Raw genomic sequence first — 24,458 nt, 5'->3', positions numbered from 1 at the left:
ACGAGAACGAAATTGCGTTTCCTACTATCCCACGTTGACAAGACATATTACACCCAATTGGTCCACAGACAAACAAAACATTCACGTAAACAATACAAAAAGTAAAAATAAGAAGGCACATACAATGAATAAATAAGAGGAACTTGGTTGAAATGGAGCAATTGTGCATACAGGAGACAGTCAGTATAATAACGCAAAAGTACAGGAGGAGGAGTTCAAGTGGAGTAGTGCAAGGCAGCCATCGTGGCCCAAAAGGCCAGGACGTTATGCAGCCGAGGGTGGAGGGGGGAGAGAGCTCAGGATCCTAACAGCCTGGAGTATGAAGCTCTTGGTGAGTCTGGTGGTGCGGGAGTGCAGGCTTCTGTACCTCTTCCCAGAGGGCAGTGGATCAAACACAGTGTGAGCAGGGTGACTCGCATCACTCACAATTGTGGTCGCCTTGTGGGTGAGATGGGAGGTGTAAATGCCCTTCTGGGAGGCGAGTGAAGCACCAATAATCCTACCAGCTGTGTTCACTATGCGCTGCAGGGCCTTCCTGTTGTATTCAGTGCAGCTTCCACCCCACACAGCGATACAGCTGGAGAGGATGCTCTCAATGGTGCCTCGGTAGAATGTGGTCATGATGGCTGGTGGAGCTTGCTCGCCTGAGTTTCCGCAGGAAGTACAGGCGGTGTTGAGCTTTCTTCGCCAGTGATGCGAACCCTCAGCATTAAGGGTTGGAATTGGGGGGTTAGATCACCAAATGATTCCCGAGCGCGGCACCGCTGCTGCTCACTGCTCCCCTCTCCCCCAGGGGATGGATTAAAATCAAATGGGGATGGGTTAAATGCAGAGGACAAATTTCACCACACCCAGATGTGTGTGTGACGATGATCATTGGGACTTTGACTTTGACTTTGACTTTAGGTCTGCATGATTCAAATCCCCAGCGAAGATGGTGAAACCATCAGGGTGCACCGTCTGTTGTTCACTGACAGCCTGCTACAGTTCACGAAGAGCCGTGATCCTGACGCTTTCAATGTTGGAAGGGGGATGTATACCGCGACTAGCAGAATCACAGTAATTTCCCTTGGCAGGTAAAAAGGACGGCACAAACTCCGCCAGTGGCGAGCAGTGTTTGCATACAACCACAGTGTCCCGGCACCATTCATCACAGATGTAAACACAGATTCCTCCTCCTCGTGATTTTCCACCCTTTACAATGGCCCGATCTGCTCGATAGCATGCTAGCTGCCCCAGTTGTACAGCAGAATCCAGAATGTTGACATTTAACCAAGTCTCAGTGAACACGAACACACAGCAGTTACTCACTGTCCGGTTCGTAGATCTCAGCAGTCGTATGTAATCCATTTTGTTGTCCAGTGATCGAACATTCGCCAGAAGAATGGAAGGTATGGCCGGGCGAGTTGGGTTGGCCGCTATCCTGGCCCGGAGACCTCCGCTTGCCCCTCTTCTGCCTCCTCGCACACCGCTTCCAACGCTTCCTATCCGGGGGAGGAGTAGCCGGCGAGTCCGGTGTTGTTTCAGGCCGCAGTAGTCCGAGTTCCTTTAATGTCTCTGTTTCAAAGTTCAGAACGCTGCAAAACTCGCTTTTGCCGATGTCTAGTAGAAACTGCCTGCTGTACTTGTAGCACGACGTACTAAGACAAGACGAACACGTAAAACTGTCGGACAAACACTTCTTAAATGAACAAAACATCGCTCGGTTGGGACAGAGAGAGGTCGCTGCATGTGCACGCACCACCATCTTGAATAAATAAACCAGAAGTTACCTAAATTAAAGCGGAATTGCCCCAAATCAAACCAGAAGTGACCTAAATTAAACCAGAAGTGCCCCAAATAATCCGTAAGTGACCTCAAGTAAACCAGAAGTGACCTCAAATAAACCGGGAGTGACCTCATTTTAACCAGAAGTGACTCCAAACAAACTGGAAGTGCCCCAAATAAACCGGAAGTGACTTAAATTAAACCAGAAGTGCCCCAAATAATCAGGAAGTAACGTCAACTAAACCGGAAGTGATTCAAAACAAACTGGAAGTGCCCCAAATAAACCGGAAAAGACCTCATTTAAATCGGAAGTGGCCCCAAACAAACTGGCAGTGACCCAATAAAACCGGAAGTGCCCTCATTAGATCAGGAAGTGCCCGCAAACAAACTGGAAGTGCCTTATATTTCTTTTTTTCCTTCTAATTTCTCCATTTTGCCACCGATTCAACCCGTTTCAACGTTTAAACCTGCCGCGAGAGCTGTTTAAACCTGCCGCGGGAGCTGCTGAAGACCTTCTACACTGCCATCATCCAGTATGTCCTCTGCACGTCCATCACTGTCTGGTTTGGATCGGCCTCCAAACAAGACAAGCACAAACTGCAACGGACAATCAGGACTGCAGAAAAGATAGTTAGAATCAACCTCCCATCTATCAAAGACTTGTACCTGTCCAGGACCAGGAAATGTGCAAGTAACATCTCTACAGCTCCTTCTCACCCAGGTTGCAGTCTGTTTGAACTACTCCCCTCCAGACGGCATTATAGAGCTCTGTACGCCAAAACCAGCAGACACAGAGACAGCTTCTTCCCCCAGGCTGTCGCTCTGATGGACTCACACCACTCTTAGAGTCTCAGAGTCATTACCGTGCAATAACATCCTGCTCTCCACACTTTTTTTGAATTGTCTACACTATTGTACTATGTGTCCTCTCTGCATCCATTGCAGCCTGGTCATCCTAGAAGAGGGATCCTCCCATCTGTGGTCTCTTCTCAAGGTTTCTCATTTCCCCTAGCTGGAGTTTTGAGTTTTTCCTTGCACTCCTGGGAGTTTAAGATCAGGGGATGTTTGAGAATATTTGTCATTTTTCACACGTCCTGAGTGTTGTTAGTCACCTAAATGTTGAACAGAGGCTGTGATGTACCAAAGTCAAATTCCTTGTTTGGCACGCTCAAACATGGTGAATAAAACTTCTTGAATCTTGAATCTTAACTATACATCGTATTCCACAACTTCTCACTTACCAAAATTTCAAAATTTTCAACTTTAAAATTCGCGTCAAATTATAAAAACAATTGTTTTCCCTTCTAATTCCTACATTACTTGACCGATTCAACCCGTTCCAACTGTCAACATCATTCTGTAGCATTCTCCAAATATTTATATTTATCATTTTTTCGCGCTTAACGCGAAAAGCATTCCCCAACAATTTTTCAGCTTCCTCTTGCTCCAGGAATTGCATTTTCTTTGTCATTTCTAGTTCACATGTAAGTGTGATTTAAACAACAATAGCAAAACTAAAATAAATCGATGTAGCTCAATAAGTGCCGCTATTTAAGCTAATTTTAGAACAGCCCTGCGGGCAACTCACGCGGTCCTCATGGGTGACTTGGTGCCCGCGGGCACCGTGTTGGTGATCCCTGCTTTAGTCAATACATATTCCTTCATTTTGTGTGGTCATGTGCCGAATAGGCAACACAGTGCCTCTCTGTGTCCAGGTGAGGGACAGTGACCCCTCCGACCCCCACAGGGAGAAGATTGTCCAATTAATCGATGATTTCAAAATTTCTGGAGTCAATGGAGTTCGTATCCTTCATCCAGTCCCACCTGACTGACCCGATCTGCCTGTCTGTCTGACCATGTCCACTTGAGTCTTTGTTCTCCTCAGCCATTGTTAGATGTGTGTATGGTTCTCGAGGTTCTTGGTCATCAGCTGTTAAAGTGGATCATCAAGTCAAACTACATGGGCCTACCTCTTGTATGCGTCAAGAGCATCATCAGACAGGTAACAAACACGCCAATACTCTCGCTTTCACACACACACACACACACACACATACACACACACACACACACACACACGCATACTCACTCACACGCACGCACACACACACACACACACACACACACACACACACACACACACACACACACACTAACGCTGATTTCGTGTCACGTGTTGTTCCATATGTTTGTGTTGACATTTTTGCAGGTGCTACAGGGTCTGGATTACCTGCACACAAAGTGTAAAATCATCCACACAGACATCAAACCAGAGAATATTTTACTGGATGTGGATGAGGTCTACATCAGGAGACTGGCTGCCGAAGCCACCATCTGGCAGAAAGCAGGAGCCCCGCCACCATCTGGCTCATTAGGTGAAAGTCAGTGATTTGTCAGACTCTTTGTTAATGCTGACAAATCTGTCACACTCGATGCCAGTATACTCTTTGCCTGACTGGTCTGCTGCTGTCTTTTAAAAGCCATTTCCAGATGTTTTATGCACTTCCTGCTCCCTGTTCTCATTTTCTCCTCTCTTTATCTCTTCATCTTTCATTCCATCTTTCTCTGAATATGTCTCACCAGTCAGCACAGCTCCCATTGACGTTCAGGTAACAGATTCACTGTACCAGATGCTGTGTTGTGATTGGTTGTTTTGCTTATCTTGACTTCTAACTGAACAAAAATCAATACAACAGCCAAATAGTTGTATGTAATCACCAACTCCATACCACTCACCCAGTCACACACAAATAGGCAAAGACTTTTGGACTTGCTCCTCCCCTTGCGATCACTTGTTGTAATGCTCCTTTGATCTCAGCGTTCGTTTAGTATGGGAATACTGCTTCTTTATTTGGTCTCACTTTCATGTCAATCTTTGTGACACAGCAGATAGGCTCAACAGCACACATAAAAGCTATCACACACACTTCCACCCAACTTTGCAGCTCCCATCCATCCATCCATCCATCCATCCATCCATCCATCCATCCATCCATCCATCCATCCATCCATCCATCCATCCATCCATCCGTCTTCTTCCGCTTATCCAGGGTCAGGTCACGGGGGCAGCAACTTTAGGAGGGACTCCCAGACTTCCCTCTCCCCAGCCACTTCATCCAGCTCATCCCGGGGGATCCCAAGGCGTTCCCAGGCAAGCTGAGAGACAGTCTCTCCAGCGCATCCTGGGTCGTCCACGGGGTCTCCTACCGGTGGGACATGCCCGGAACACCTCCCCAGGGAGTCGTCCAGGAGGCATCCTGATGAGATGCCCGAGCCAGCTCATCTGGCTCCTCTCAACGTGGAGGAGCAGCGGCTCTACTCCGAGCCTCTCCCGGATTACCGAGCTTCTCACCTTATCTCTAAGGGAGAGCCCGGACACCCTGCGGAGGGAACTTATTTCGGCCGCTTGCATCCGGGAACTCGTTCTTTCGGTGAGGGTAGGAGCGTAGATGGACCGGTAAATTGAGAGCTTTGCCTTTTGGCTCAGCTCTCGCTTCACCACGACGGACCGGTACAGAGTCCGCATTACTGCCGACGCTGCACCAATCACGCTCCATCTTGCCCTCACTCGTGAACAAGACCCCAAGATACTTGAACTCTTCCACTTGGGGCAGGATCTCATCACCGATCCAGAGAGGGCATTCCACACTTTTCCGACCGAGGACCATGGACTCGGATTTGGAGGTGCTGACCCTCATCCCGACCGCTTCACACTCGGCTGCGAACCACTCCAGTGAGAGCTGGAGATCATGGCTTTAAGAAGCCAACAGCACCACGTCGTCTGCAAAAAGCAGAGGCGCAATGCTGAGGTCCCCAAACCGGACACCCTTAACGCCTCGGCTGCGCCTAAACATTCTGTCCCTAAAAGTTATGAACAGAATCGGTGACAAAGGGCAGCCTTGGCGGAGTCCAACCCTCACTGGGAATGAATCCGACTTACTGCTGGACATGCAGACCAAACTCTGACATCGGTGATACAGGGACCGAACGGCCCTTATCAGTTGTCTCGGCACCCCGTACTCCCGAAGCACCCTCCACAGAACTTCCCGAGGGACATGGTAGAATGCCTTCTCCAAGTCCACAAAACACATGTGGACTGGTTGAGCGAACTCGCATGCCCCCTCGAGGATCCTGCCGAGGGTGGAGAGCTGGTCCACTGTTCCACAGCCAGGATGAAAGCCACACTGCTCCTCCTGAATCCGAGGTTCGACCTCCCGACGGACCCTCCTCCCCAGCACCCCTGAATAGACCTTACGAGAGAGGCTGAGGAGTGTGATTCCCCTGTAATTGGAACACACCCTCCGGTCCCCCTTCTAAAAGAGGGGAACCACCACCCCAGTCTGCCAATCCAGAGGCACTGTCCCCGATGTCCACGCAATGTTTCAGAGGCATGTCAGCCATGACAGCCCCACAACATCCAGAGCCTTTAAAAACTCTGGGTGGATCTCATCCACCCCTGGGGCCTTGCCCCCGAAGAGTTTTTTAACTACCTCAGTGACTTCGACCCCAGAGATTGGAGTGTCCAGGCCCTGCTTTCACAATGGAAGGCGTGTCGGTGGAATTGAGGTCTTCGAAGTATTCTCTCCACCAACTCACGATGTCCCGAGTCGAGGTTAGCAGCACGCCATCTCCACTGTAAACAGTGTTGACGGTGCACTGCTTCCCCTTCCTGAGACGCCGGATGATGGACCAGAATTTCCTCGAAGCCGTCCGGAAGTCGTTCTCCATGGCCTCACCAAACTCCTCCTCCCATGCCCGGGTTTTTGCCTCACCAACCACTGAAGCCGCATTCCGCTTGGCCATCTAGTACCTGTCGGCTGACCTCCGGAGTCCCGCAGGCCAAAACGGCCCTATAGGACTCCTTCTTCAGCTCTGCCCCTTTCTTCACCCGAGTGTCCAAAACATGCAGCCGCAAATCCGATAACACGACTACAAAGTCGATCATCTAAGGTGTAATCATCATGCGGCCTAAGGTGTCCTGGTGCCAAGTGCACACATGGACACCCTTATGTTTGAACATGGTGTTCATTATTGACAATCCGTGTCGAGCACAGAAGTCCAATAATAGAACACCACTCAGGTTCAGATCGGGGGCGCCGTTCCTCCCAATCACGCCCTTCCAGGTCTCACTGTCATTGCCCACGTGAGCATTGAAGTCACCCAGTAGAATGATGGAGTCCCCAGAAGGAGCACTCTCCAGCACTTCCTCCAGGGACTCCAAGAAGGGTGGGTACTCTGAGCTGCCGTTTGGTGCATAGACACAAACAACAGTCAGGACCCATCCCCCCGCCCGAAGGCGGAGGGAGGCTACCCTCTCGTTCACCGGGGTGAACCCCAATGTGCAGGCGCCCAGCTGGGGGGCAATAAGTATACCCACCCCTGCTCGATTCCTCTCACCGTGAGCAACTCCAGAGTGGAAGAGAGTCCAGCCCCTCTCAAGAGGGCTTGTACCGGAACCCAAACAAGTCTGACTATATCTAGTCGGAACTTTTTTGCCTCGCACACCAGCTCAGGCTCCTTTCCAGCCAGAGAGGTGACATTCCATGTCCCAAGAGCCAGCTTCTGCAGCCGGGGATCAGACCGTCAAGGTCCCTGCCTTTGGCCGCTGCCCAGCTTACAATGCACCCGACCCCTTTGGCCCCTTCCACAGGTGGTGAGCCCATGGGAAGGAGGACCCTCATTTCCTTTTCGAGTTGTGCCCGGCCGGGCCCCATGGTTGAAGGCCCGGCCACCAGACGCTCGCCTTTAAGCCCCACCTCCAGGCCTGGCTCCAGAGGGGGGCCCTGGTGAACCGCAACCGGGCGAGGGAAATCCGAGTCCATATATATTTTTCATCATAAGGGTTTTTTTGAGCCGTGCTTTGTCTGGCCCCTCATCTAGGACCCTTTTGCCATGTGTGACCCTACCAGGGGCATGGAGGCCCAGACAACATGGCTCCTAGGATCATTGGGACACGCAAACCCCTCCACCACGGTAAGGTGACGACCCACGGATGGAAGCTCCACCACAATTTAACCAAATTAAATTTAAGATTAGGACAGCACAGCACAGTAGAACACTGGTTTGCACATCCGCCTCACAGTTCAGAGATGCAGGGTTCTATTAACCTAGCCTTTCTGTCTGGAGCTTGCATGTTCTCCTCATGCCTCTGTGGGTTTCCTCTGGGGTCTCCGGTTTCCCCGTAGGTTAAAAAAAAACACGTGGTAAGCCAATTGACCCCTCCAAATTGTCCATAGGCTTGAGTGTGAATGGTTGTTTGTTCATATGTACTCTGCAAATGGCTGACAACCAGTATCCAACCATTCATCCATCCGTTAAAAAAAAAAAAAAACACACACCCGTCCGTCCGTTTGTCTGTCTATGCATTCCGCCAACTCACTGGCTTTTCCCAAACTGACTCCTGTTGCCGACCTTGCCTGCCTGCGTGCCTGTTTGAACGTCCGTCCTCGAACTCTGCCTGGCCTGAATTATTGCCTGTACCTGACCATGTCTTGCCTGCCTGTTTGACTGTCGGTTCATGAACTCTGCCCATCTTGACCTATTGCCTGTCTTTGACCATGTATTCGCCTTGCCCCTGCCTGGTTTGACAACGCATGCTGCTATGACATCTGCTTGTATGCCACCCATCTGCCGATCTGGCTGTTCCTTCTCTGCAAGTAACCAGCCACGTCCAAGCACGTTGTCTCTCTCCATCGGCGCTGCTTCCCTGCTGCACCTGCTCTCCTGGCGTTCCAGTCTTCCACTTCCCCTTTAGTCAATAAACAAAGTTCGTGCTACAAATGGTTGCCCTGTCTGGTTCGTCACACAATGTGCTAAAAATGCGACTTCTCCCATAATGCTTCTCTTATAATGTATTATTTTTTTCCAAAACTAAAAGTTGTCAGTCGTGTTTATAGTAGTTGTTAAAAAGGTGTGATTTACCTTCATTTTATTTTTGTTTGTTTTTCTTAGAAACTAAACATTTTATTAAACTTGCACCACAGCTGAAATTGTTTGATGAGTTGATTGATAATGAGTTGGCTCAAGTTCGTTCTATGCTGCACTCTGGTGGGTGATGCCTAACCTAAACTGTGTTGAGGAATACGTTTATCAATAGCATCAACGTACATGTTCGAGGCAGTAAGTCTACCTGTTTATGGTGTAAATATAAACGTGAGAGTATTGTGGAGATGCCGAGTGATTTAATTGCTCGTGATTAAGAGTGTAGAAAAAAGTAACACTACCGCAGCCTACTGGATGGGCCAAATTTTAAATGCTTGTGCATTTGACACTCACAATAATTGCATTTATTTTTACAGCACATTAATTTGCTGCGTAATTAATTAATCTTATTAACACATTAAATTGACAGCCCTATATTTCCTACATCTGCTCAGAAGAGACTGCTGTCTGCCATGCCCCAGGTAGCCGCAGTTTTTCATAGTAAGGCTAAAAAAAGAAAAACCATGTATGTACCATGTATTGACAAGGAGTGTGTAGCCTTAATTTAGAGACTGGTGGGCATTGGAAGCAGCATGCCTCAGAGTGGTCGTCTCTCAACCCAAAGGTTGGAGATTCGATCCTCAGTCATTGTGACCATGTCGAAGTGTCTTTGAGGCAAACACTCAACCAACAGTTGCTCCTGATGGCATGTCATCAGTAGGTAAATGAGGAAGCAGTGTGAAGAGCTTTGAGTACCAAAGGTAGAAAAGTGCCATACAAATACAGCCCATTTACTATTTACCATTTTTCGGCTGAAGGAGGCAGTTGCGATCAAAAACTCAATATTCTGTGGATTTCATCTTGAATACTTAATCAGAATCAGCTTTATTGGCCAAGTTTGTGCATGCCAAACAAGGAATTTGACTCTGATTGATCTCAGCCTCTGTACAACATTTAAGTGACTAACAACATTCAGGTGTCTAACAACATTTAAGTGGCAAGAACAGGATATTATTGCCCAGTGATGTTTCTGAGTCTCTATGAGTGGTGTGAGTTCATCAGAGCGACAGCCTGGGGAAAGAAGCTGTGTCTGTATCTGCTGGTTTTGGCGTACAACGCTCTGTAACGCCGTCCAGAGGGGAGTAGTTAGAACTGACTGTGACCTGGGTGAGAAGGGTCTGTAGAGATGTTACTTGCACGTTTCCTGGTCCTGGACAGGTACAGGTCTTGGGTAGATGAGAGGTTGGTCCCGATTATCTTTTCCGCAGTCCTGATTGTCCGTTGTAGTCTGTGCTTGTCTTGTTTGGTGGCCGATCCAAAGCAGACAGTGATGGCGGTGCAGAGGATAGACTGGATGATGGCAGTGTAGAAGGTCTTCAGCAGCTCCTGTGGCAGGTTGAACTTCCTGAGCTGTCTCAGAAAGTTCAACCTCTGCCGGGCCTTCTTCCGGACAGAGTCTATGTGGCCGGTCCATTTCAGATCCCGGGAGATTGTGGATCCCAGGAACTTGACGGTGTCTGTGGTGGGAATAGCATTATTGAGGATGGTGAGGGGTGGAAGTGGCGAAGGGTCTCTCCTGAAGTCCACTGTCATCTCCATGGTCTTGAGCGGGTTCAGCTCCAGGTGGTTTTGGCTGGACCAGGCGCTCCACCTCCTCTGTATGCAGTCTCGTCACCGTCCCGGATCAGTCCGATGAAAGTGGTTTCGTCCGCATACTTCAGGAGCTTCACAGAAGAGTCGCCTGAGGAGCAATCGTTGGTGTAGAGAGAAGAGCAGTGGGGAGAGGACACACCCCTGGGGGGCGCCAGTGCTGGTGGTCCGGGTGTCGGATGTGATGGTCCCCAGCCTCACATGCTATCTCCTGTTGGTCAGGAAGCTGGTGAGCCACTGACAGGTGGAGGCAGGCACCGCGAGCTGGATGTGCTTCTGGTGGAGGATGTCGGGTGCGATGGTGTTGAACGCCGAACTGAAGTCCACAAACAGGATCCTGCCATGCATCCCTGGTTTGTCTATGTGGCGCAGGATGTAGTGCAGTCCCTTGTTGAAATCATAAGTAACCATTAGGAATGAAAATATAGTAGTCATGTTGGAGCCTACTTTGGGCATCCTTAAATACCTGCCTTTTGATACATGATACTGTGAGCCCAAACAAAAACAATTCCTGAACCATAGTAAAACGTTTTAAAGATACTTTAGACTATAGTTTGTGTGAGTATAGTGCTGGCTTTCTGGAGGGCCATAATTTGGTGTGATGCCTATGCTCACAGTTATAGTATGTGATTGAACTGAATTTACAATTGTGTTGTGTCTTAATTCATTCTCTTATGTATGTGTGTTTGTAGGTTGGTAAAATTTCAAAAAACAAGAAGAAAAAATTGAAACGAAAAGCTAAGCAGCAAGAAAAACTGTTAAAGGAGAGACTGATGGATATTCAGGTACTGCAATCACATTTATTTGTAAGCATACTTGTACCACGGTACTATTACCAATTCTAGTAACGTCTCTATTGACTAATCCTGAATTATTACATTACATAATTACGTTTTTCTTTCATATTATAAATCACCCTAGAGTATAAATAACACAAGTCAAAAAATGCGTCAAGAAAAAAACAGTTTTTTGCGTCAAGAAAAAAACCCCAGCATTTTTTTGACTATAGTCTCACTTTGTTTCATAATTTGGCTGGTGCAACTTATATTTATTAAAATTAGAGCTCAGAAGTCTCCATTCTCTAATCAGGTTCGCTTTCTTTTTGCAGTTGAGAAATAGTTTTAATGTGTTACTGCAGGTGGCCAGAACGTGCTGGTAATGGACCAAAAGTATTTGCTAGCCGCCAAAAGAAAGAAGGAGCACGTGTCAAGTCAAGTGTATTTATACACCCATTTATGAAAGAAACGTCTTTAAGAGCTTCACATTCCCACAATTGACAAGTATTAATGACATCCCCTGATCTTAACACCCTTAACTAAAAAAGAAAACTCATTCAGGGGAAAATGAGAATGCTTGTGAAGAGGCCACCAATGGGGCAATACGCCATTTTGGGACGACAAGGCTGCATTGGATGCCTAGTGTGCAAAATTTAACACATAATGTGATACGAAACAATATGAGATAAAATAGAGTGAAAGTCTATTCAATCAGGAGAAGCACCGCAGGAAGATGTTCAATGAAGTGTTGCTCAATGCAGAAATCTAAACGGAAGCGACTGCAAAGTGGTGGTTCACCTCAAATCTTGTCAGTCGGTCAGTCGGAGCAGAATCGAGACAGCAACTTTCAGTTTGGAGAGTAGAATCGGTTGTCAAATAGGCCAATATTTATCTTAACAAAATGTCAGACGATACAAATACGTTGTTAATCAGGTTTTGACTATTTCTACAAATAACTGTAAGTAGTGCTTTCCAGAGCTCTGGTACCCAAATAGAGAATGCGCTAGAACCTGGGGACATCTTTTTGGCTCTCGGGTCATTAAAAGAACAATGTTTTGTGAAAGAAGTTTTCATGATGTAAGATGTAGTACCAATAAGTCAATGAAATAGGAAGATGTTAATCTGTGTAATATTTTATAGGTAAGTAACAAAGCCTTTAAATCGCAATTGGATCGGGAACCAATGCAAGATGGCTATCACAGTAATACAATCCAATGTTTTAGCTGCAGCATTTTGTACTAACTGCAGACTTTGTCTAGGTATAGCAAGACCAGAGACCAGAATACATTGCAATAATTGAGACCAGACGTAACAAACGCATGAATTATGATTTCTGTGTTATGTGTGTTAATGTGTGTTTGAAACAATAATATATAATTTCATATGATTTTCTGTTGAATCATTTTGGGTTGTATTACTTGTATCAAGACTTAAATAGGTGATGATGACAAGCAGGGAAAATGATCAACATCTCAGTTCTATCACGGTTAAGAAGCAAAGAATCAAAATACGTGTCAAGATTACAGCAATTACACGGATTTGTTATTTCCAACAGTAAATATAATTGGGTATCAACCACATAACAGTGAAAACTAATTTACATACTAGAGCTGCCCTGGGAATGTTAGGATACTAGCACATTGGGATACGAGCACATTAAAATTAGATTTTTTTTTTTTGAAAAAGAACATCAGACTAAAAGCTCCTTTGATAAAATATGAGCTCAATCAAAGGCCAAAAATGAGGCAAATTATTAAAGGAAGTCGAAAATGTCTGTTCTCCTGTTCAGTTTAGAATAGAGCTTAGAGCTCCAGAGACTTTTTGATGCTCCTCTGTGCGACATTGCGGGATGGAAGGAGACTTTTTCCAGCCTATCAGCACCATCTTCCTTATTTGCATAAAAAGTTGGGCGGTCCAAGCGCAAGTTCGAGTCCGCCCTGCCTGGCATTGCGTAAAAAAATATTCACCCAACTTGGGAATCACACCCACGGCACCGGTGACCCCGGGTTGGAAGCACAAAGCACTAGCCGCGGAGTTAAACCTTGGGGCTACCGATCCACATAATTGACTTATGACCCCGATGGAAAGTACATCTGATGTGCATCTGTTAAACATTTTCATATTTGGGGCCTTTTGCTCCCTCTGACCCAGAAAGATGCCCTTCAACGTGCACATTAATTGTTGATGAGCCAATAGTTAATAATCAATTAAATTGATTAACAATACGGAATTGTCCAACGATGGTGTTATATTTTTGAATGAAATAGCCTACATGACGTCGTCCATCATTCACACCCGTGAGGCGGTCTGTGCCTTGGTCAAATAAACCAAAATTGTGTTCTACGGCTTGCGCATCAAAGTGGAGATGCTTTTTTTCAGTCTTGCATTTATTCTGCTTTTTACACCAAAACAGCATGTGTGCATGTGAGACGTAGCGTGTCCACCTAATTTAAAACCATGCCAAATTATACCTTTGTCCCTGAAAGTTTCAACATGCTCTAAGGAAATTTTGTGCTATATGTAGCAGCCCAAGACCTACAAAAAAGTCTTTTGGAGCCATATGTTAAAATGAAAAAGAAGGCAGCCATTTTGAGTTCACTTTAAATTCGGGATAGCTTTGACTTAAAAAGCTGCTGTAACATTACCCATGATCTTAATTCTCAAACATTTGCAAATTTGATGACAGTCTGGGCCAAGGTCATCTACAAACTTAATTTTCGTTGTAGTGGCAGCGCCACCTACTGGCTACAGAAAAAAACGTTTTATTATTTTGTTTTCCTTCTAGCGGGTCAACCAGATCTCTTTAATATTTGCTTGTCAAGTCAAATCTAGTTTATTTATATAGCCCTAAATTACAGGCAAGTCTCAAAGGGCTTCACATATACAAAAAATTGACAATTATTCTCAAAAATCCCCTGGTCTTAAATGCCCAGAAGGGCAAGGAAAAACTCAAAAACCCCTACTGGGGGAAAAAATGAGAAACCCTGAGAAGGGACCACAGGTGGGAGGATCCCCCTTCCAAGATGACCAGGCTGCAATGGATGCAGCGAGGGCACATAGAATACATAATATAAAATAATCCAAAGAAAAATGCCGAAATATAGATCGTCTCTCGAGTGACGCTGCGGTGCTCTACGTGGAAAACCGGACATTTGTGCGGTCGGACGGAAAGGATGAAAAATCAGCTCGTAAAACGCTGTTGCCATGGCAACGCAGTGTTTACATAAACAACGCTAAGTTTGATGGTCAAAACCTGCACGAAAACCCGTGAAACTGCACACACACCAAGGTAGACACACTCATCAAATCATCATCATCCCTGGTTACATAAGTTGGCTCTTGGGATGTGGAATGTCATCTCTCTGGCCAGGAAGAAGTCCAATCTGGTGTGCGAGGCAGAGGTGTTCTGACTAGACATAGTCAGACTTGCCCCACACATACCTTAGGTTCTTGTACCAGACGGCTTTGAGGAAACGCTGGTACACCATCCTATGCAGTATACCATTAACACTGTAGAGTGGAAACGTGGTGCTGCTGACCCAGACTGGGGACATTGTGGGTTGGTGGGGAGTAGACCTCAATTCCACCATCACGCCTTCTTGAGGAAGCACAGCCTGCAGACTCTGAGGTGGGCTCTCCTATCTCTGAGTTTGAAATCACAGAGGTATTTAAAAAGCTCCTGAGTAGCAAGGTTACTGAAAGGCTTTGGATGTTGTGGGGCTGATCTGGTTGACACCTCTACAACATCATGTGGCCATCGGGGACAGTGCCCCGGGCTCCTCGAAACACAGAGGAGCAGCGGCTCGACTGAGTCCCTCTCGGATGACCGAGCTTCTCACCCTGCCTCCTTGGGAGAGCTCGGACACTCTGTGGACGAAACACATTTCGGCCACAAACTGGAGTCCCACGGAAAAGGGTTGATAGGATTTTCTTCAGGTGGACAACATCCCTTGGGACCCACAGCTCGTGACCATAGGTGAGGGTAGATCAGGGGTCGGCAAACGTTTTGACTGGCGGGACGAATTTGGTTCTAAATTTATACCGGGGGGCCGAACCAGGAGCAGATGGATGTAGTGTTTGTGTGAAGTAATAGAAATACATGTAAAGGTCATTGCATGAAAGGTTTGTACTTTTAGTAGGTAGTAAAGCATGGATATTAAAAAAAAAGCTTTTTGAAAACAAATGCATTTATTAACAGCATTAAAAAAATATTTCACCAAAAAACTACTATCAGTGATTCTCATTATGTACGACACTGTTATTATGAATAATAGTTTCCATCACTTCAGCGCCTGCAGGTCAGATTTGTGAAATATGTTTATCTAATGAGACGAAATCACATCAAACGGCAAACATTCTGACCAAATACATCTTCTTGAAGAATCAGTGAAAGAATACATCTAAATAAAGTAATAAAGAAATCAATAGTATTGTTGGTCTCCCGTTTTTTGCAAGTGCATCATAGTCTGGAGTAAAATGTGTTGTGGTAATACTTAGGATAGAGCTGAGGTGTCGGTCCATTAATCCAGATCTGTGATGGGCTTTGTTGACGTTCATGTGGCTGAACGTCTACTCGCACGCGTAGGTCGAGCCAAATTGTCTACTCTTTTTTTAAACACTCGGCACTCAGTGTCACCCTTTCTTTTCCTCGGGCCACTCATTTTAATGGAAGGATTCCAGGGGAAGGTTTGTGGGTGGTATTAGCATAAAACTGTATCTGAAAGTTCAGCGCGCGAATTACGAGAATGCTGACATCACAGCCCACACTCGAAATTCGGCACTGATGGAAATAGGGCGCGGAGTGCGCCGGGTCCGTACTACTTAGTACACGCACTTCCGGGAGTAAATGCGCAGGCGGGCGCTTCCCCATCTATTGGGGAAACATAGTAATTGCAGGGAAAATGACCAAAAAAAAAAGTTTGATAATACAATTTATTCAGGTTTGGCGGGCCGGTTGTGGCCCACGGCCCGTAGTTTGCCCACGTCTGGGGTAGATGTTAGTATGTCATCAGTAGGTGAATGAGGAACCTGTGTGAAGCAGGTAGAAAAGTGCTATACAAGTACAGCCCATTTCGAGATACTGATTTTCATCCCAACCACTTCAAACTCGGCTGAGAGCCGCCCCATTGAGGGGTTTAGATCATGGCTAAAGAAGCCAACAAATAAGATAAATAAAACAAAAAAAAGTACATTTGTATCAAAGACAGTAACAGGTTATCTTACTTGGAGGCTTAGTCTTGGCTTACAGAAAAGGGCAAAAAAATGACATTAAGTGATGGTAAAAAAAAAGCACCACCATATGCAAATAGCAAAGATGTGAAACTGATGTCACCAAACCAGACCCTCAATGCCTAGGCTGCAACTAGAAATTTTGTCCATTGAATTTATAAACAAAGGGCAACCTTGGCGGAGTCCAACCCTACACCGGAAAATAATCTGACTTACTCAGTGATCAGTAAATTTGGTAGAATAGGATGACATTTTTGTCATTGTACAACCGATACACAATGAATATAAGATATTCTACCAGCGGGTGGCTGCTGCCATGCAGGGTGCTTCCAGGTGCCAAATTCAGGGTTAAGTGTCTTGCTTAAGGACACTTAGACATGGTCACCATGGACATGGAATGAGGATTGAACCCATAACCTGCAAGTTGGGAGACAAACACTGTACCACTGAGCTACAGCACCCTGATCCTGCACCCTCCACACAATGAATCTGAAATTCGACCACCTAATGAACCCTACTCTCCAGCACCCCTGAATAGACCTGTGAGTGTGATTACTCTGGAGTTGGACCACCATCCCAGTTTGTCAACCCAAATGAGTTAACGTGTGCATCTGATTAAGATGCTGCCTTGATGCTTCCCCAATGGAAGTCCCAGGAGGGAGGGTTAGGGTTAACCCTAACCCAGGACACATAGGAGAGACTATGTCTCTCGCTGGCCTGAGAGCATTTTGGCATCCCTCAGGACGAACTGGACATAATGGCTGGGGAGAGGAAAGTCTGGGTTTCTCTACTCGAAACTGTGGATGCTAAAGCATCTAAAGATGTTCATGATGAAACAAATCCAACCAAAGCTTTTTATTTTGTCCACTACTGTTGTCGTGGGAACACATTTTTTTCTTAAAAAACACTAAACAAAAAACACAAATTTTAATGGTCTTAGCAATGGTGAAATATATTTAAAATATAGGGCTCAAAAGTAGGACATGTCTGGGAAAAAGACAACGTCTGGTGACCCTAGATCTACATTGTATTAGTTCTACTATATCTTTATTCATCTTCTCTCAGCTAGAAAACAAGTACATTGTTATTTAGTCCTGTATGTGCAAATGGAGGGGTGGCAAAGAGTAAATCTGGCCACACTTTCCCACACAAACACACAACATAATTAGACACTCATCCATGTTACAGTTGGCTCAACACTCACTGTCATGTACAGTATTTACAATGAGGTATTTTTCTTCTTTAGAACAGGCCTATGTAAAAACATAAAAATTTTGCGAAGTGCTGTTGCCATGGTTCCCAAGTAAATAGCACTTACTTTGATTGTCTAAACGTGCACCAAAACTTTTAAAACTTTGTGCACACACAATGGGTTGACTTAATCATCAATGTTTTATTAGTTATTGTGTGATATTTTTTTATGGTTCAATGAAACACCCTGCAAAAGTTTAAAAAACCAGGCCCGGATGTAAATTCCTCCTAGCTCTTTGAAAAATATCAATACATACTAGCTCGAGACCTACTAAAAGCCCCTCGCAGCTATATATTAAACCCAACAGGAAGGTATCCATTTTTTATTTACTTAAAAATTCTGTGTAGCTTTGACTTTAAAAGTAGCTTGAACATTACCCACATGATCCTATCTTGTAAAACGTTTGTAGATTTAATGAGAGTCTAGTCCTGAAGACATCTATGAACTTATTTTTCGTTGTAGTGCTACCACTATGGGCTATAGTCAACTCCCAAAAATCGTAGTCAATTTTCAATTATCTACAAACTGTTGTGCGCACTGTCAAACGTGCACTTTTTATCAAAGTGCCCGGGTCCCCATTAAAGGGTTCGATAAGACGGGGTGAAGGGACTCGTCCGTCTCTGACCACCCGAGTTAAATTAATTCTAAAAGAATCAATATAATCTCTTTATGACGGCAATCCCTCTCAAGTCAAACGACGTGCGTTCCGAGTAACTGAAATTCGAGGCAAGTCATCAGAATAACCGCGCCATAATGATGGCTCCCTTCGGTTGTTTGATGCTTTTGTTATGTGACGGATAATTTTAGATGTCTTTGTTAAGACCTCAAGGATTCGTTAATTTACTAGAGCGCCCTAGCTGAGCTCAAGATAAATACTTCGAACCAGATCTGACAGTTCCTGATCTTAAGGTTTAAAGCTGTCTTCACTTTAAAAAGAATTGAACGGATTTAAAGAATGACTGATAGGGAAATAAAGACATTTTAAAGTTCTAATTACTGCATATAAAACCATGCTTAGTTAATACGAAATAATCGATAACCGAATTAATGATTAAGAAGGGATTTAATGAATAAGCAAGAAAAATAATTACAAGTCGAAAAAACAACAACACTCACCCACGCAGAACAAAAGCGGAGACTAAAGGTCTAAAATCCTATTAATTGAATTGCTCAATAATTTAGAACAATTATGTTTTGTAGATGTGTAGCCAGCTCCAATGTAAACAACTCCAGCTCTCATGGTTGTAACTCTAATGTAAGGCAGACAATGGGAATCTTGGTTGCAAGTCTGAACTCTAATTTGACTACATACAAGTCACACCTGCAACTATTACAAAAAGTGTTACTAAAAATACTGCACTATTAATTAACAATCAATTGCATTAAATATGTCTTCTGTTTATGTTCAGAAGATGGATGAGGAAGACGACACACACTCAAACTGTGAGTACACACGTACAGTAATTCTATGATATTGTAAACTAGGGCTGGACAATATTTTGTCAGAGGTGGTCATCATCCTCCATCCTTGAGTTTTGTATCCTTGACCCATGTATGCCCAGCCTGCCCCTCGTTGGTGAGAGCCAATTGGCATTTAGACCATAATTTCTACGTCAGAAGCAGGCACAACGCAAGCAGACACAGCCAAATAACAACAACAAAAGAAACGCACGCATAACGTGGTCATCAGTGGTACAAAAACAATACGGGATGCATCACTGCAGTCTGTGGGACCAAAAGGTATACACCTCTGTTCTTTTTTACTTGTTGTTTATTTGGCTGCATGTTAAGTGTGCAGCATCTGGCTGTGATGAAGTACTGGTGAGTTCGTTCTCTATGGCATTCGGCTGACTCGGACCGACTGGGCGAGGCTGTAATGGGGACTGGAAAGACAGGGACAATGCCCACCTCTAGTTCCATCCATTATTTTCTATACCGCTTGTTCCCACTGGGGTCACAGATGTGCTGGAGCCTATTCCAGCAGTCATCGGGCAGTAGGCGGTGGACACCCTGAACCGGTTGCCATCCAATCCCAGGGCACACAGAGACGAACAACCATCCGCACTCACACTCACACCTAGGGGCAATTTGGAGTGCTCAATCGGCCTATTAAGCATGTTTTTGGGATGTGGAAGGAAACCGGGAATGCCCAGAGAAAACCCACGCGGGCACGAGGAGAACATGCAAACTCCACAGAGGAGGTGGAATCGAACCCACACCCTCGTAACTGTGAGGCGGACGTGCTGACCGAGCCACCCTCACCTCTAGTTATCGTATCAAAATCAAGATATGAACATTAAAGATATTAACATCGAAATTCGGCCAATATCAGTCATGTGACATTGCCACACTTGAGTTGCATGTTTAGCTCAGTCCAGCTAACCAACCATATTGCTCCTTTCAAATTTGACATGGAAAAAAAATGAAAAAATAAGCCAGCCAATGATGGTCATCTTGCGGAGGATGCAGGGTCGGGGAGCAGAGCCATGCAGAGCCACAGCATACAGTAGAACCCTCCATCTTGACACTAATGTCTACTAAAAGAAGCATTGACAGGTGAAGCCATAGCGTTCCGTATGTGGCGCATGACATGTCCGACATTTAAAAGAAAATTATGAGCTGAAAATAAATTAATCATGACAAAGTAACACTACTTAAACACAAAACGTACTTACCATGGTAAAAGAGCCAAAGTCTTGGAAATAATGTCCCAATACGAATCAATGTGAACAAAAGAATAGCTATTGTTTACAAATACAGTGTGATGCAGAAAAATGATTGACCTTTCACCAAGGCCCCTACTATTTGCTTCTCTTACAATACCTACTGTGTCATTGTCCAGTATGGAGGTTGAGCTGAGTTGCATCTCACGAATATGTTCATTACTTAAAAGGCCCCGCATTAAAGAAAAAGATCTGCTGTCCAGCTTCCTAAATATAACATACTTTAGCTCTCTTTTTGAATGGTTGTTGTCGCGTGAACTAAACTCTTCAACTTGTACCCCTCTGATCTTGTGGGCTCGCCGGTGCAGCTTTCCAGCTATGTACAATAGCTGTTTTTACCTGATTGTTATTGCGTGAGCTCAACTCTCAGCGTGAACTCCCGTGATCTTGCATTCTTGCGGGGCAGCTTTCTGGAAGCGTGCCACGCACGACTGCACTCGTGTGTGTCAGTGGTTTAAAACCCATTAAACAACAATGCCAACTAATCTTAGTTTCTGAAGCTTTATCCGACAACCGAGACAAAGATTTCCCGAAATTCTGCGGCAAAAAACGAACGTGTCAACTACCGAGGCGGTCAACTTCCGGGTTTCAACTGTACTTAATATTTGCGGAAAATTGTAAAATATACACGGTATACATGTATTGAGCTTCAAAACATGTTGTGGCAAAAACAAGAAGCACAACCGGTTGACTGTGAAAACACGTCTTTCTTCCAAAACTGCCAACAAGTGAATAATAGCGAGGACAATATTGTGCCCAAAAAATTAAACACTCCCCCAACTGCATGCCTGCCTGGGTGAGAGGCATTGTCCTAATGTCCACCACAACATGAACATATTTTTGATTTCCCCATTGCCCATGGATGAAACAGTAGCGCTTGTTGGGAAAATATACAAGCTGCTCATCGTCGCCCGTCTATTCACATGAAGGGCCAAGAGCATCAACTTTCATGTGGCTTTTGTCAAGTTGCGTCTTCCTTGACTCTCAGTATGTTTTTGTCGATAATAAAAAGTCATACAATGCAACATGTTGTATAGGAATCTAGGGGTAAACTCTTTTTTTCAAATTGGATAAATCATTACATATAATGCAGTTAACACAAGCGTGCACACACATGCACAACACGCACGCACACGCACACACACACACACACACGCACACACACACACACACTTCTTCCTATTATTATCAAGATATCTAGCAAAAATATAGAGATAGGACGCTTTGGCCATATTGCACAGCCCAAATGAACCCGCACACACACACACACACACACACACACACACACACACACACACACACGCACACACACACACACACACACACACACGCACACACACACACACACACACACACACACACACACGCACACACTTCTTCCTATTATTATCAAGATATCTAGCAAAAATATAGAGATAGGAAGTTTTGAGCATATCGCAAAGTCCTAATGAACACACACACACACTCACACACATGCATACACACACACAATCACGTACATACGCATATTCTTGTGGATTTAATTAAAAAATATATTGCTTCCACAGGCCCACCATTCATCAACGGCAACACTTCCTGCAATGCAACCTATGACGAAGTGAGCCCATTGTCATCTTATTCTTTGTTGGCGGACAGTTGTAATGGCCACGGTCATGGGCGGTTCTCCAGCCCTGCCTCCGGTGTGTCAGGGCTCTCCACTTCCGTGATCTCAGCCACATCTGAATCATCGCTTTCCACAAAGTCAGGATATTCTGGTAGACAAGATAGTGAGAATATTCTCCCAATTGGAGAAATGATTGACCTTTCGCCGAGGCCCCTACCGTTCACTTCTCCCAAATATACTGTAGTCATTGCGGTTACGTATATGACCGGCAGGGTGATTGAAGCGTTCAAAGCGGAAATTTTGCTCCTTTGTCCATTCCTCCCGCATGGACTGAAGTGAACTTTTGGCATTGCATCGACAGCCAATTGGCATCCAAAATGTATCTCACGCATGCGCATGAACAAGCACATACTGCAGCCAAATATAGTTAAAAAAACACAAACACCTGAACACAACGTGTGTTGTGAAATAAAAATGAGGGAATACAATATTGTTGCGGTCTGTGGAAGAGACTTTCAAGAAAAATCTTGGATTGAGATTTTTCTGGCAGATTTTGTGATTTTGATTCGATTTGTGATTTTACTTAAATGAAGCTTTTTACATGTGCAGTAACACAAACATGACGGGCAATGACATCATAACATGAAAAACATTCAAATCTATAACCAGACTGCTTCAAACAGAAACCGTTGCTGAATAAAAGTTTAGCGACATGGCCTAAACTTCAGACCATAGTATTAATTGAATATTTTGTTCCTATTAGCAATGGTTAATGTATAAGTGTAGAAATCATAATGGAAGTTGCTGATTGTGTTTTTTAAATGGGAAAAGGTTAATATGGAGTCAGAAAGTTCATTCTTCAATCCGCTTCTTTTTATATTTTTCATTTTCATGTGTGGGTTTTGAAATCTAATGTGATGTAATGCAATCTATTTAACAAATAGCAAAAACAGCATAGTCCTTGGGCAAAGCTGATGTCACAGTTGGACGACCCAGGACGCGCTGGAGAGACTATGTCTGTCAGCTGGCCTGGGAACGTCTTGGGATCCCCCGGGATGAACTGGACGAAGTGGCTGGGGAGAGGGAAGCCTGGGAGTCCCTCCTAAAGCTGCTGCCCCCGTGACCTGACCCTGGATAAGCGGAAGAAGATGGACGGATGGATGGATGGATGGATGGATGGATGGATGGATGGATGGATGGATGGATGGATGGATGGATGGATGGATGGATGGATGGATGGATGGATGGATATAAAGATTTGACATGATGGTGGTGATAGAGAGGTCAGCTCAATGATTTTCATCGGCTATGTATTCAACAAACAAAGTGTCTTTCACAAAAAATTCTGTAAACAATTTTCTGAAGGTAAATGTTCCTGGGGTCAAATGACTCCAAGGACCAAATTTGCTATTATATCTGAGGACGATGGGAGGGCAGAAAAAAAACAAGATTCTCGTATAAAACCCCAAAATCGTGCAGCTCTACAGAGAGGTATACAACACAGCCACCTTCCTTTACACACCGATACAAAATTATGATTCAGACCAAAGAAGTCGGAATATCTTGTTAGTAGATCTAATTGTTTAAAATTTTAAAACCAAGATACCTTTTTACAGCCAGCTCAATCATCGTCAGTCACCAGATTGACTGACAATGTGTAACAGGTTTTTTCCCCCGAAAGAGGTGTGCCCCTCTACTTGTCTTGTTAAAGCAACCCGCAGTGAAGTCACCTCCTGGTTAAAACACATGAAACAAACAACACATTACGATATTTCACATTTGGTCTGAATGTGGCGTAAGCATTAAACCGTCTGCACTCCCTTTGTTTTGGTAAGGCCTTGGTTTCAAATTCAACCAAAGTAGACGGTGTGCAGTACATCCACTCAAGCTAACCAAATTTAAATGCTAGGCTAACACATCATTCACATTATAGCGCAACTTTGTCAGTTCTCTCTTTACTTTTACAATGCTTATTGACTTTTAGCAATTTGCTACTTGCAAATGTATCTACTTATCTTTTCATTTTTTGTATAGCCTTTGTTTGCCACTGAAAAATGTGCTGTTTAAGCAAAGATGGCACAAGATCCCAGTGTGATGAACTACAGTATGTTGAAATGACAAATCTCTACTAATCTCTACTAAGAGACAATTAAAAACGATTTTTGGAACACATTTTCATTGCTATTCGAGGCATCGTTTGGAATGTGCAGTCATTCAAAAGCAAAAAACCATAGGTCTATGAGAATATTCCAATCAAAAGCATGTACATACCGATTAGTTTATCAGATTAAAGCTTCACCAACGTTCACATTTTTGAGAGAACAGCAGATCATTTTACAGATAAGGTAATAATTTTTAAGTAATTGTTTACCCTGTGAGTGATTCAAATGACTGCGTGATTCAAATGTCAATGCGGATGACCAGAGTTTGCATTTATCTGGCTTACACTGGGGTAATAAAAAGGGAATGAAAAACATTTCCCTTCAACGTACCACTTATATTCACTTATAAGCTGCACAAGAATTTGTGCAGCTGCC

The 24,458-nt window shown here is 44.6% G+C and overlaps 1 protein-coding gene and 1 long non-coding RNA gene across 2 annotated transcripts in view; one reads left to right on the top strand and one right to left on the bottom strand.

The window, feature by feature from the left end:
- Positions 1–24,458, top strand: part of LOC125988884 (SRSF protein kinase 3) — a 79,638-nt gene that overhangs the window by 48,617 nt on the left and 6,563 nt on the right. The window contains exons 6-13 of the mRNA XM_049754622.2: positions 3,483–3,570; positions 3,663–3,769; positions 3,977–4,142; positions 4,351–4,376; positions 7,648–7,740; positions 11,031–11,123; positions 19,005–19,038; positions 21,866–22,072. Coding sequence (XP_049610579.2) covers positions 3,483–3,570; positions 3,663–3,769; positions 3,977–4,142; positions 4,351–4,376; positions 7,648–7,740; positions 11,031–11,123; positions 19,005–19,038; positions 21,866–22,072 — 814 coding nt within the window. The remainder of the gene's footprint in view (positions 1–3,482; positions 3,571–3,662; positions 3,770–3,976; positions 4,143–4,350; positions 4,377–7,647; positions 7,741–11,030; positions 11,124–19,004; positions 19,039–21,865; positions 22,073–24,458) is intronic.
- LOC137839678 (uncharacterized) lies at positions 19,776–24,424 on the bottom strand. Its single transcript, XR_011085731.1, has 2 exons — positions 23,528–24,424; positions 19,776–23,051 (listed from the first exon to the last, which is right to left on the bottom strand). It is a non-coding gene; the product is annotated as an uncharacterized lncRNA (long non-coding RNA).

Source organism: Syngnathus scovelli, chromosome 2 (genome assembly GCF_024217435.2).
Source record: "Syngnathus scovelli strain Florida chromosome 2, RoL_Ssco_1.2, whole genome shotgun sequence".
NCBI classification, from domain to species: Eukaryota; Metazoa; Chordata; class Actinopteri; order Syngnathiformes; family Syngnathidae; genus Syngnathus; species Syngnathus scovelli.
This window is presented reverse-complemented; position numbering and strand designations above follow the sequence as displayed.